This window comes from Nuphar pumila, chromosome 10 (genome assembly GCF_984573655.1).
Source record: "Nuphar pumila chromosome 10, dmNupPumi1.hap1.1, whole genome shotgun sequence".
Lineage (NCBI taxonomy): Eukaryota > Viridiplantae > Streptophyta > Magnoliopsida > Nymphaeales > Nymphaeaceae > Nuphar > Nuphar pumila.
Window position 1 is genome coordinate 6,555,406 of NC_143258.1, and position 14,122 is coordinate 6,569,527.

Genomic DNA, 14,122 nt, shown 5'->3' on the forward strand with positions numbered 1-14,122 from the left:
TTTGGGCTGTCTCTCACATGCACGCCAGGAGCCTAACCTCTGCACACTACCCACGTCTTTGGCGAGGCTCTCTATAGATTTCTACCGACGAGAGGGGGAGGGAGAGGGCTTACAAGCGAGGTCACCACCTGCTTCCGCAGAACGGCGACAGAGTCCGACGACAATGAGAGCTCGAGAGGGTCCAATTGCGGTAGGGTTCTGATTTTTTGAGAGAGGGTGAGCTTGAGAGAGGGAAATGGAGAAGCCAAACCAAGAGGAAGTTAGTATATATTATTATGGTTTTATTGTAATTTTATTAGTTAGGTTTAAGTATTTTAGTAATTTTACTAACGGGGGATGGAACGGGGTGGGGAAAGTGTAAGTCCATCCCCGCATGAATTTTGACCTTCATCCCCGCCTCCATGTCCTTCATTCCCGGTCCATACTGGGTGAGGCGGGGCGGGGGCCCGTTTTCCCCCGGTCCACTGCCATCCCTACCGCCGGCCCCTTTTGAAGGGAAGACTGCACTCCACGCTCACCTTCCTTCCCTCCTCCCTGCTGGTGGGCCCCACCGGTGCGTACTGAAAGCAAGTAGAGAGAGAGAGAGAGAGAGAGAACAACCATGAGGCGAATACAGAACTATTCCCTCTCTTCTTCATTCTTCTTCTTCCTCTCCTCGCTTCTGATCGATCACGAGAGCTCTCTCTCTCTGTCTCTCACAGATGGCTGCCGAAATCTCCCGCATTCTCAACCAGAGCTTCTCCTTCCCAATGCCCGATGTAAAGCATCGCAGCAAGGTCTCTCTCTCTCTCTCTCTCTCTCTCTCTCTCTCTCTCTCTCTCTCTCTCATGTGCTTCGATCTTTATGAGGGATTTTGTCGCAGATGAGGCCGATAATTAGGGCTTCTGCATCAGTTGATGACTCGGCGGCGAACTACATACCTGCTTCTCCCATCGTCCTCCCGGAAGGCCCTTGGAAACAGGTCGAAGGATCTCTCCTCTTCCTCGTTGTTCGAGTTTCGTCGAGAATTTTGATGCGTATGCGGTTTTCTTAAATACAATGTCGGCTATTGTGGATCGATCTTGTTGTTATGGGAAGTACGAGAGGGATGTGATTCGGTAAATCGTGTTCAGAGTTTGGACGTGTTCATGAGCTTCTTTGAATGTAAAACGTGAGGAATTTTAGCTATGGAGTGCTGCGGACTAGATCAGGCTGTGCGCATTGTGCTTCGTACCTTGAAATTGTGCTTGATACCTTGAATTTTTCAATCGGTTTGGATTGATTTTGGTGTCTGCATGAATATGATCGACTCGATATCGAGGGAAATGGTTGAAAACCATTAAACTTTGATTTGACGGGCAATTCGGAGCTCTTTTTGTGATGCCTATGTCTTCCTCTGAATTGGTATTTGGACGATTTGAATTGATGGAAATCCGCGTCATGAATGCTGCTTGGTTGTTGCAGATTCCCGGGGGAGTCACTGCGGCAAAGGGATTCAAAGCTGCTGGCATGTATGGTGGCCTGCGAGCTAAAAGAAAGAAACCGGATCTTGCCCTCGTCACCTGCGATATCAATTCTGTCGCCGCAGGTGCATACATGTTTGATTTTACTGTCCTTATACGCCGCAACTATTGGAAAAACTGAAACACGCCACAAGATTTTGTGCACTCTTAATGCAATAATGTGATAGTGGGTAAATGATGGAGTTCTTTTCTTTTCTCTTTCCCCTCACCAGGTGCATTCACGACGAATGTTGTTGCAGCAGCACCTGTTCTGTACTCTCGGCACATTTTGAATAATTCAAGAACTGTATGCCAGTTGTTCAACTTATTTGTGTCCTTTTGCTCTTTTTAGCTCCCATCCTTTCCGGCATTGCAATTTCCTTTGCTTTCTCACTAATACTGGCCAACAATTTTCTGTCAAATGTTATGTTGAGAGACAACTATTAAGTACACAAAATGACAATGATGCAGGCCCGTGCTGTATTGATAAATGCTGGCCAAGCGAATGCTGCAACGGTAATCATCAGACTATGGTTTGTTGAAGCATCATGTTCAGGATGCTTCATATTTCAATACTTATAATTTACTCATGCCTGATTCTTGATCTGATGGTTATTGTCATTTTGTTCATATATCGATAGCTGTTTTTGTTGTTTATGATGGTATAAAACTAGTGTAGATTAAGGTGTGGTACTATGGCTGCTAAAATAAGCTTCCATTAAATCTCAGGGTGATGCAGGTTACCAGGATGTCATAGAATGTGCTGCAGCAGTTGCTAAGGTATTATTTCCAAAGAATCTGGAACCCTTATTTTTTGTTAGTATGAGAGGATGACCATGGACTTCGCTTCATTCTTGAGCATTGTATTTGGATTGATTTTGCAGCTTCTCCAAGTGAAACCAGAAGAAGTGTTGATTGAGTCAACTGGTGTAATTGGTCAAAGGATAAAGAAGGTATTCAAAATAGATGATAAATTCCCATATTTCATGTTGCACCTATGAAGGATATTCTGGATCAGTAAATAATCTACTTCACCTAATTATAGCCTAATTACCTTTTCCAAAACTCTGTTACTTTTAAAACTTTTAACTTTGGTTAACATAAATTTCACCACATATTTATCATAGACAGATACACTCTAAGAACGTGACAATGCTTGAACTCCCCCCATCTAAATGTATCTTTCTGTGCAGGAACCTCTCTTGAAATCACTTCCAAAGCTGGTCAGTTCATTGTCATCAACCACAAAGGGGTAATTAACTCACATCTGTTTGTGACTATTGATTAGAAATTTGTGTTGCTATTTCTTCCTTAAAAAACATTCTTCAGTTGCCAAGAGATTATACCGTACAGTGGCGCAGCAGTAGGCCATAATTTAGTTTTGATTTTGCTTTATTTTCATTCTTTTTTGAGGCCTTGGAATTATATGCAAAGAAATATACATCTGTAGTGGCTACTTTTCTTTTTTCTTTTCTTCTCCTAGGGTGTGGAAATAGGAGGAGATCACAACAGTGGCATTCTAACCCAAGATCCCTTGGTCAAGATGCCACAGATCTGGCCATTGTGCATCAAATTCAACTAAACATAGCAGCTTCCTTTGCCCAAATACAATTGATGTTTTGAAATATGTTAATCTACCTACACCTGAGTATTGATTATTCGTGTTAACATTCTATGTTTCCTGTTGTGTTTCTTAAATATACACTGCTAAAATCCTGTTTATCCATTCAGTGGAGATTTTGTTTCTTAAATATACACTGCTAAAATCCTGTTTATCCATTCAGTGGAGATTTTGCTGCAGTGGCCATTACAACAACTGACCTTGTGAGCAAGAGTGTGGCTATGGAAACAGAGGTGTAGATATTGATTATTGTCCCTGCTACATGAAATTCTTTTACCTTATTTATATATTAGCAATTGAAATAAAGGAACAAGAGTCATTCTTTTCAGGCTTGATATATCTGTTTTGCATCTTGTGGCTTACAGAATTTGTTTTGTTGAATTATCTTATTGTTCCAATAGATTGGAGGGGCCAGTATCAAGATTGGGGGAATGGCCAAAGGTTCTGGAATGATTCATCCCAATATGGCAACCTTGCTTGGTGTATACAACAACAACAACAACAACTACGCCTTCATCCCAAAACAATTGGGGTCAGCGATATGAACCAAAAAAGAAATTCATTTTGGGTCTTCCACATGAATCTTTTTCCTCCAATCATTGCTTGGTGTATGCATCAACAAATATTTTCACTCTCCTATACTTGTTTTATAGAGATCAGCACTTTTGTGTAACTTATGAGTTGTATATTAAGCTATTGATGCTTCAATGGTTCATGATTCCAGGTTATAACAACTGATGCACTGGTTGCAAGTGATGTTTGGAAAAAAATGGTACAACTTGCAGTCAATAGGAGTTTCAACCAAATAACGGTAAGGATATATTTTGCATGGTATTGCATACATTAAACATTTGAATGATTGGAGGTACCACTCTGGTGCACTACTAGGGGAAAATATCCTCTAGTTGCAGCTGCATATTGGCAATAATAAATAGATGCCTAGAAAAGTTGTAGTTGCCTACAACTTTTTTGGCCTACCGTGAGAGAATGGGTGTTTTCAGGTTGTTTTTTGCAAATCTGACCCTTCCGATGTATTCGGCATGGTCGATTTACTAGGAAACGACACTTGGATCATGTTTAAAAAAAACATGATTTTTTGAGTCTTGAATGTAACGACCCCAACCCATACCCTTTAAAAATGCAGAAATTTTTTTTTTTTTAAAGAGAGTTGCGGAAACCTTCCCAGAGATCTGGGGTCCTCACAGTTCCACTTTCCATTGGATAGCCCAACCACCATAAACGAAGTTGCAATCATCATCCATATCAACCAACTAAAACTCTTTTATTAATGAATATGAAAATTTCAAAGACAAGGTTTTATTCAACTGAAAATAAAGCGACAACTGGAAAGAGGCAAGAAGAATTTAAGAAAGAGCCACTCTGTCCTCTGTTGAAGCCGTCAGGCTCAAGTATGACTCTCATCCATCCCCAGATGCATGTCCAACTTCACTGTTCACCATATCTTGTGAAAAACCAACAAAGTAGGGTGTCAGAACCGAAATTCTGAGCACAACTACTTCTAAAGAAACCAGGTGAGAGAAAGAACATGGATAAGATTTCATGCAGTGATTGAAAAAAGTGCAGATATAAAGTTTGCAACATCCAAATATCCATGACTACCAACAATTGCATATACTCACCAGTCAAGAATAGTAAGACAGTACCATATATCAGGAACTAAATAATCAAACCTTGCAACATGATTTCACAAAGTAAATCATATGCTACCACCAAATTATGTCATGATGTCAAGAATCATTCAAACATGCATGATCTAATGCATAACAGAAGAATGCATGATTATGTGCAATGCATGATTTCTTCTGTTATCTTTCATTTAAGTTTCATCTTTCCATATGCATGCCCTATTAAATGCACACATCTTTAAGTTCCTCTTTTTAATTACAGTGGCCCGCGGATACACCAAATGGGTACAAACCCCGAGGTCAAGTAGGTTCCCAGGGTAGCTTAACACACAATTTGTATTTTATTACTGGGTTTCAACTTAGCCCTCGACCGATATCAGGAAACAACACCATCCATCGGAACATTAGACCTCCACATCTAATGTCGGGGACACAAGGAACACCCCACGCCCACAACTGTCACTTTCTTGGTACCATAACAAACTCACAGTTGTGACCAACACACCACTCCCGGGTAAAGTGGCGGGCTCTCCCTAAAACCGTGGCCAGGAGAAAGAACCTCAATATCGGGTTCAGGGGACCAAATTACAGCACACGGAGTTTTTGTATCCTCACAGTCTCCCCAAGACCGGATATCCAAGATTCTCATACTCCAGATGAGATATCCTAGAATGTATATTACACTGTTCTTATTCATTGTATTTTTATTTAATTTCATTCTTTAAGTTTGCAACACAATATGCAAAAGTAAAGTGAAAACCCGCATCCTCCCTTGCGGGGACCCATTCGGGACTCCAACCCGTATAAACCACTAGAACAGTGTAGTAAAGTGTCAATCCATCTTATGTGGTTCAAGTGATACAGTTAAAACATATGTGAAAGAAAACCAAACCCACGGCTCTCCAGGCCGGTGACGGTCCATTTAGGCCATCAATGCACCACATAATAAAATCAAATTAGTGTTTCATTCGTAACACTAGGCCAATAGTGCCAAAAGCATATGCACTCATGCAATCATAATTCGACTATATGCATGTCGTTCATTAAACAGATGCATTCCCTCTATGTGTGTGTCACCTACATCACATACAGATATAAATCAAAGTAACTTCTTTGAATGTGTGAGTGCATAATTCAAGTATTCTTACCCAAGAAGAATTATCAATATCTAGATCATGCTCACATTCATGTGTACCATAATCATAACAATAACAGTTAAATGAAAGCATAAACCTCCACGACAAGTGTTTCCAAATGCACATCCATATATGCCAATATAACCATAGACATGAGACAACAACACTCACAAGCATGGTTTCAAAGATTCATGTGCAAGGATTCACATATTTATACCAAAATGTATGTTGTCATTCCTTGATTAATTTTATTATATCATGTGAACACGTACTTGTAAATGCATGTTTTTCACTGAAATAAACGTCAAATGCACATATTCTTTCAAATGTGTGTAACTGTCAAGGCCCTGGCTCGGTTTGGAAATGTCATCTGCCCATCAACACAAATTTCTATCAAGCTCCACCTGATTGTCAACTCAAAATTTTATTAAGTGCATGCCTATCTTCTGCATAATGTGGTCAAGTACAGACAACATGCAAATACCGATTCTAACACATATATTTATATTTATATATATATATATATATATATTTACAAACGTATTTAAAGTACGAAAGTCTCTCTTCATCAAGAGATTCACATCCAGTTTTGCTTTTGCTTATAATCCACAACCTAAGAATAAGTTCCCAAAAAGAAAATGGAATTCTGAACCAGAATGGAAACATCCAACCAAGATAAACTAGAAAGGTGCTGAAAGAAGAAATAGACAGATTGATAACTTCTTTCTACTACGGGACATTATACAAGGGCTAGAAAAGTGAATATTTTCTTTATCAAATTAGATCAGGTGGGTAGCTCGTCTATCGAAGTTAACCATGCAATGACTCTTGCTCTAGGAGATAGAACCAAACCGATGTGGATTTCTTACAGAGAGGAATTGGTCTGGCAGCATTTTTAACAGGCCATTATAGCATGGTGCCAAAAAAAACACACTAGATAATGTGCTTCTCTACCAAACTTTGTTACCAACATCATTTGAGTGTTGGCCAGATTTATCAAGATCAAATGGGAAAAAGCTTACCTAGTCTTTTTACTCTCACTATCCGAGATTCAAGCTTAATATAACAGATGATAATTTACTTTATGCAAAGGTAAACCCTGAATGAAGCTGATGTGGATAAGGAATCACAAAAAGTAATTTGTAAACAAGCAACCATCTAAAGTCTGAAAACATTAATTGACTAAAAAGAATATCCAACTCAAGATTACAGCTATGTACAATTTTACTCATGATGATTGCTAAAGCAATTCATGCCTGAAAGAACAAATAAAGTGCACAGTGCCACATGGACATACTTTAATCAATAGGACAGCCGAGGCATTCAATTTTCATATAGTTGGCTCCAAACAATTATCTAATACAGCAAAAATCCAGGATATCCTAAGTATTAAATTTTCAGAACTTACACTAATTCAGGAATCAATTAGGGAAATAAAATTGAGGGGTCACGGTTATCAGGATTTATGCCCTTAACAGAAATCTGAAAACCCCTCTCTATAATTCGAACACCCCTGTAGCATCTATATTTTTCACGAATCAAAGGTATTCTCCCCAATAATCGAAAAAAACTGGAAACCCCCAAATCAACTGATTTGGGGTTTTTCCCCTATGTGGGATTCACGAAAAATCCCCAACTACTGATTTTTTTCGTGGGACCTTCCCTCAAACCCACGCATGGAATCGAACCCATGTTCGATCCCTCACCCGAAATCCAAGAAGCACCGTACCTGTTTCTCGGCGACTTTTCCGGCGATCAGAGACAGTCGTGGCTGACGCTCCTCACTGCTGCCGTGATTGTTGGTGGCCGAAGTTCGCCGGCGACCTCCCTGCCTCCGGCGCACGCACACAGAGAGAGAGAGAGAGAGATGGGAGAGAGACGAGGGAGAGAGATGGGGGACTGAGTGGAGAGAGAGAGACGAGTGGAGAGGGCTCCCTCTCCACTTCCTTTTATCGGCCAAGACCCCCCCCCCCTTCCATGCCGAGATGGGGGGGGAAGGTCGGTTACGCTTAGCGTAACCCCCCCCCCCTTTCTTTTTTTCTGTTTTAAACATATCGTTGCCCTTCTTTTTTTTTTTAAAGGGTTGTAACATGGGGCGCGGCTCGGGTCCGAACCCGAGACCCGTAACCCGGCCCCAATCTATATGGATCCACAAGTTGGATCCAACTGTGGATCCTCGGATAAGTTTTTTAAAAAAAAATAAAATTTTATTTAATTTGAATTTCACATTATACATAAAATTTTAACCCCCACCAAAATGGATCTGCAAGTTGGATCCAAGTGGATCCAACTGTGGATCCTCGAATTCGCTTAATATATATACATATATATATATGTATATTTCTATTTTATTACCAATATTAATATTATTTATTTATGATCATACATATATATATATAGATATATAAAATATATATATATATGTATATGGATCCCATACCCATCTACGCACCCCTATTGAATGATTATTCTCTGAATTATTTAATTAATTAAAAATTATTGTACTTATACGTACATATCAAATTTACGAGGTAAATGTATGCGGAAAACCCCTTTATGTGTCCTGGATCTGCAATTTGGATCTAGGCCCAATTTGCATAATTTAAAATATTTTGTAACTAAAATTTCCGGGTTTTACATTGAATATTTATGGAAATCTTAGTCCGTCGATTTTGAAACCTTATAAAAACTTACCTGTGTGCCAGAATTGGATGATCCAAAAGCTATGTCACACAGACTCGGCTAGAGAGGCACCGCACCCGAGTCGACACGCCCCGACACGGGTGCGGCTTAGGACACGGCCCAGACTCAGTCAACGAGGAGTCGAACTCGGTCAACGAATCGAGGCCGAGTCTGTCCTCGTTTTGGACTCGGTCAATGTTGACCGAATCTATATTCGTTTATTTTTGGGTGAAAAAACTAAAAAAAATGATTTTTTTATATTAAAATATATATATATATATATAGATAGATAGATAGATAGATAGATATGCACAATGCACAGTCACTGCTGTGCTGTGCACTGTGCACAGTCAAAGCTGTGTTGTCCACAGTCACAGTGACTGTGTTGTGTTGTGTTGTGCTGTGCACAATCACAGTGATTAATGATGGACCTTTAGTTATCCAATGCAGAAGAAGAACTGATGATAGACATCCCACTGTCTTAGAATAATAGAAAATCCCAAACAAAACACTCTTAGGAAATAAGAAAGAATACATAGGCCTCCATATAGGTTTATATCCTACGAAAACTTTACTCTTCAATATAGGGTTTGTCTAGCCAAAATTTCTTACGTTCAACCCTCCTGATACAAACGGGCCAAGAATTATCCTGAATGGATGAATGCTATGAATCAATGTTGTGAAAAGCGTTGAGGCGTAGCAAAGCACTCCACCAAAAACTGAGGCGCGGCGTAAGCCTCAATTTTTTTTTTGAAAACTTAAAAAATACTTTAAAAAATATCTAAAAAAGGAGTAAACTCAACCATGCCAAATATTTGGCTCAATACATTCAGAAACACTAAAGACACTCTTAGGAAGGACTGAAGAGGACGGTGAGGTGAGCTTCAAGGTGGGATCAACAGGGCGAACACAAGTAGAAGGATCCTCTTGGAAGACGTATATATTGCCCTATCATTTTCCTTCAACGAACGTTTTCCTCGTGCGAAGGTCCTTGACACGAACAGAAAAAAGAGTAAACTCAACTGAAGCATTAATACCATCAACAAGCTTAGAAACATAAACAATGTTTTTCTTCATATTAGGAGCGTGAATGACATTCGAGAGACTGAGAGAGGATTTTGATTCCAATATGAGAAATAGAGTGGTGAGATCCATCCCCAGTGACAATACTACTTCTACCAACATAAGAAACAAGAGTTATGAGCTTACTAAGATCACGAGTAACATGAGTCGTTGCCCCAGAATCAACATACCAAGTATCCTGATAATTCTATTTTAGGTTTAATTCAACTAAGGCAGACAATAACAACTCCTTTACTTCTCCACTGGTCTTTGAATTATCTGTCCCTTTCCTTGCCTCTGTTGGCAGTGATTTTCCTCTATTTTAAGGATTAAACCAGCAGTTAGCCTTGATATGTCCCCTTTTGTTGCATAGAAAACAGGTGGGAATTGTGACAAGGAGTAGGCGACGAAGCCGATCCACAATCCGAGATCCCAATGGATCTCCACGCGCGGAAGTTTAATGTTTTAACAGGAGAGTCTGAACAGGGCTCAGACGAGCTGCGATTAGAGGGTGCAAACACAAAAAAGATGCACAACGAGCACACCTTTCCAATGGATCTGAGAACACAGATTTTGAATCTGTGATGACCGAGATATGATAAATTCACTGGACCGAACAGACAAGTCACTGTGGTTCAGCCGAGAGACATGCTGATGCTGTCAATTTCGGGAGGGTTTCCAGACCCTCAAACGTGGACATATCAACCATGTATATTTATGTATATATATGCATACATGCAGAAGCATGTATATTTATGTATATATATGTTTTTGGCCTTGTATGGACTCTTTGGAAAGGTGTGGACAGTTTTTATTCTATGCTTTTAGCAGACAGATCTGGCTATCATGATGATGGGCAGATCTGGCCAGATTTGAGCACCTGTCTATGCTGTCCGTTCTGGACAGATCTGTCCCCTGGATAGGTATTTATATATGGACAGGTGCACAAGGGGCTATGGTTCTTAAAACTGAACTAGATCTATGGAAATGAAAATATGTGCATTTCAGTTAAAATAAAAAAAAATTATTTATGGTGATTTTTGGTCCGGGACAGGACGGACAGCTGTCCAGTCCCAGCCTGGACAGTTGGCTGGGACAGGGCAGTCTGCTCTCCAGTCCAAGGCAACTGTCCAGATTTGTGCTGGACCGCTGTTGAAGTGAAAAATATTAATAACACGCTTATATATATATATATATATATATATATATATAATGGCTCCAGCCGATTCAGTCGACTGGACTGAGTCTGGAACAGTCCAGGGCTGGCACATTGTCAAAAGAAAAATAATAATAATAAATAAATAATTTTCCTACAAAAAAAATTCTTTTGGATTGAGGGTTCGCGGTTTGGTCGGCAGACCAGTCGAGCTCGGCTCGGCTAGCCAGACCTGGCAGCGTGCTGCCAGGCTTGTCAAGCCGCTGGGCCCAGCCGAGTGGGCTTGGCTGGGCAGGCACTTTACAAAAAAATAATAATAAAGTTTTTTTTTGTCGGTTTGTGTTGGGCTGGCTGGCAGCCCAGCCGAATGAGATTTGGCTGGTCTGCCAGGCCCTGGCAGACTTGCACAGACTTGGCTTAGGCAGGTGGGTTCAAATTTTTTTTTTAATTGTTTATGACAAAATAGTTAGTGTTGTTGTGAAAGATTGTCCATGACTCTCTATTGATTTATATACAAAGTTTATGCTTAGACAAAGACCGAGTTAGTACATGAAATTTTCAGTTCATGCACGTTCTTTATGCGTATATGAATCTGGAACAAAATTTCAGCAGGCATGATAAATTCCAAAAATTTTCTATTGATATTAGACTTAACTTTATGCACGCAAAAGAATGAAATTTTCACATGTTTGCACTTAGTACATCATTATTGCAAAGTTGTTTCATGTGCATGTGCATACATGAAATTGATGTGTTTATGCATGAACATAATTGCATGAGTGTTCACATGTTTTAATTGAGATAATTCATGAATGAAAGCATGTATTTGGACATGATTATTAGAACACATGCATATGAATATTGAATACATGCATACGAATATTGTTGTTCCATGCACATCTCTAAATTAGTATACATGATTGCGCATTGAAAAAACATGTGAAATGAATGCATAGTGGCATATTATTCGTGATTTTTGCATATGGTTGTATTGATGATTAAAATGGATCATCGTAGGTCGTGTGAGCCTTGAGCATGTGTTGTTCCTTGTTTAATTGTTTGTGCACGATAAAAATCACACTTGATATTATTGTTCTAGTTGCACTGTTCTATATTGTCACGGGTTGTGGTCTCGTGATGAGCTTTGCATGTTGATTTGCGAATCTGTGTTATTAATTTTGCATTTTGACTTGCAAAATAAAGAAGTTGAATTAATAACAAGATAAAAGAAGAGAACAGTATAATCTACGCTTCCTTGATGTCCCTTCTTTAGTATGGGAATCCTGAACTTTGCGGTTTTGGAGAACCGTGAGGATACTAAAACTCTGCGTGCGTTGTACCCCTGAACCCGATGTTGAGGTTCACTTCTTGGCCACGGTTTGAGGGAGATTTTGCCACTTTGCCTAGGGGTGGTGTGTAGATACAGTTGTTTTGTTATACCAAAAAAGTGACATTATGATGATTTTCATAGTGTCCTGACATTAGATGTTGATTTCTAATGTTCCGATAGATGGTGCTGATTCCTGATATCGGTCGAGTGCTAAGTGTGGAACTCAGTAATAAAATACAAATTATGTGTTAAGCTACAACTGGGGACCTAACTTGACCTCAAAAATTGTTTACCCATTTTGAATATCCCCGGGCAGTAGTAATAAAAAGAGGAACTAAAGTGTGCGCATTTAATTGGGACATGCATATAAAAGAAAACTCTGATAAAGTATAATAATTTATTCATGCATGTGCATTGATATAATGTATATTTTTGTTATGCATTAGATCATACATATTTACTTGTGATGTATTAGTGATTGCATGATATTTGTTCCCTATTGCATGATGAATATCTTTGTTGCTTAATTGATATTCTCTATTGCTTATTAGTTGTTTCTTACTACTTGAATGATTATTTGGATTATGAATTTGTCATAATTGCATCCTTCTAAAATGTTGTATGATTCTTGTTTATGTTTTTTTTACTTATTTGATTTATTAGAGGGACTCATACACAAAATTCTTTGATTCTGATGCTCCTACTTTTGTGTTTTTCATAATCTCTGAGGCACAGTGAGGGGACATGCGTTTGCGAGGGGCGACGGGGACTACGCGACTACTTGTCAGACTATTCTTGGGACAGCGTGGCTCCATATTTTGATTTACTTATATTCTCTTGCACTTACTTTCAAACTATTTGAATTTCATTAATAAAGTTGGTTTGGTTTGGATGATGGGTATAAGATCTCTTGTGGTTGTTGATGTGTTATAACTGTAAAGGCCCAGGGTCTCTGAAAATGTTTTCGCATATGTTTAAAAAAAAAATTGTCACTTTTTAACGAGTATAAGTTGGGATTGTTACAATGTTCAACCAATATTGAGCACATCACATAGATAAGACGTTGCATTTTTCTAAATCACGATGGGATGAAAAAAAATCCAACAAAGCAATCAGCAAAGAGGAAGCTGATCTGGAAGATAAAGAAAAGGAAATTTAAGGAAAAACAGGTTTGACGTGACCCTCTTTTGTTTTGAAATCATGCCTGGATTAGGATCTGATCTGACGTGATTTTTTTTATTATGAAATCACGTCTGGATCAGGAAAAGACAGAAGAAAGAAGAAAAGAAGGATGTTGAGAAAAGATTTTGGTAAGAAAGAAGAAGAGGAAAGAGAAACTATTTCAGAAGAACAAAAATGGCAAACAAGATTAGGGTTAAATGATATAAAATAACCCAAAGAAATAACGAAAAATGGGAAGAAGTAAAAGTCATGATTTCAAGAAAATAATATGAACAAATCTGGGATTTAGAAATAGCCTTACCGAGATCTGATTTGGAATCAAAAGAAGAATGAAAGAAAGATTTGACAAAGACTATAAGAGGAAGAAGTAAGGATGGAAACGAATGAAAATGAATTACCTTAGGAAGAGACAAGAATCTCGATTTTGATGATCATAAAGAAGTCACAATCTCCAAGACTGGATCTGTTGCTCTGATACCATGTTAGAATTCATAAAATCTAATATCCAATCACACGAAGAGAGAGAACGAGAGGGAGAAAATATGTTGTCATTAGAGAGCCAAGATTCCTCACACAGGAATCGGCGCACCAGACTTCACATTATATATTTGCTTAATACAAGGATTGTTAGATTTTCAATATTCAAGTCGTTCCACGCGTGAGAGCTGAGAAACAGAGAGAGAGAAAGGGAGAGAGAAGATGGAGAAAAACCGATACCCTCTTATCTTAGGGTCGGCTGCTGTGTAAACTCATTTATATTAACATGCTATTACAAAGATTAGGGTATTAAAGTACCCTCATTACAATAAAGTAAATTACACAATGC

At 38.9% G+C, this 14,122-nt stretch overlaps 1 protein-coding gene across 1 annotated transcript in view; it reads left to right on the top strand.

Moving 5' to 3' along the window:
* The first annotated feature begins 518 nt into the window (after positions 1 to 518).
* LOC149823389 (arginine biosynthesis bifunctional protein ArgJ, chloroplastic-like) overlaps positions 519 to 14,122 on the top strand; it is a 34,983-nt gene continuing 21,379 nt past the window's right edge. The window contains exons 1-11 of the mRNA XM_090018810.1: positions 519 to 776; positions 863 to 961; positions 1,444 to 1,567; positions 1,715 to 1,788; positions 1,953 to 1,997; positions 2,211 to 2,261; positions 2,366 to 2,434; positions 2,675 to 2,733; positions 3,266 to 3,335; positions 3,504 to 3,584; positions 3,827 to 3,913. Of these exons, the coding sequence (XP_089874936.1) occupies positions 702 to 776; positions 863 to 961; positions 1,444 to 1,567; positions 1,715 to 1,788; positions 1,953 to 1,997; positions 2,211 to 2,261; positions 2,366 to 2,434; positions 2,675 to 2,733; positions 3,266 to 3,335; positions 3,504 to 3,584; positions 3,827 to 3,913 (834 nt within the window). The 5' untranslated portion in view covers positions 519 to 701. The remainder of the gene's footprint in view (positions 777 to 862; positions 962 to 1,443; positions 1,568 to 1,714; positions 1,789 to 1,952; positions 1,998 to 2,210; positions 2,262 to 2,365; positions 2,435 to 2,674; positions 2,734 to 3,265; positions 3,336 to 3,503; positions 3,585 to 3,826; positions 3,914 to 14,122) is intronic.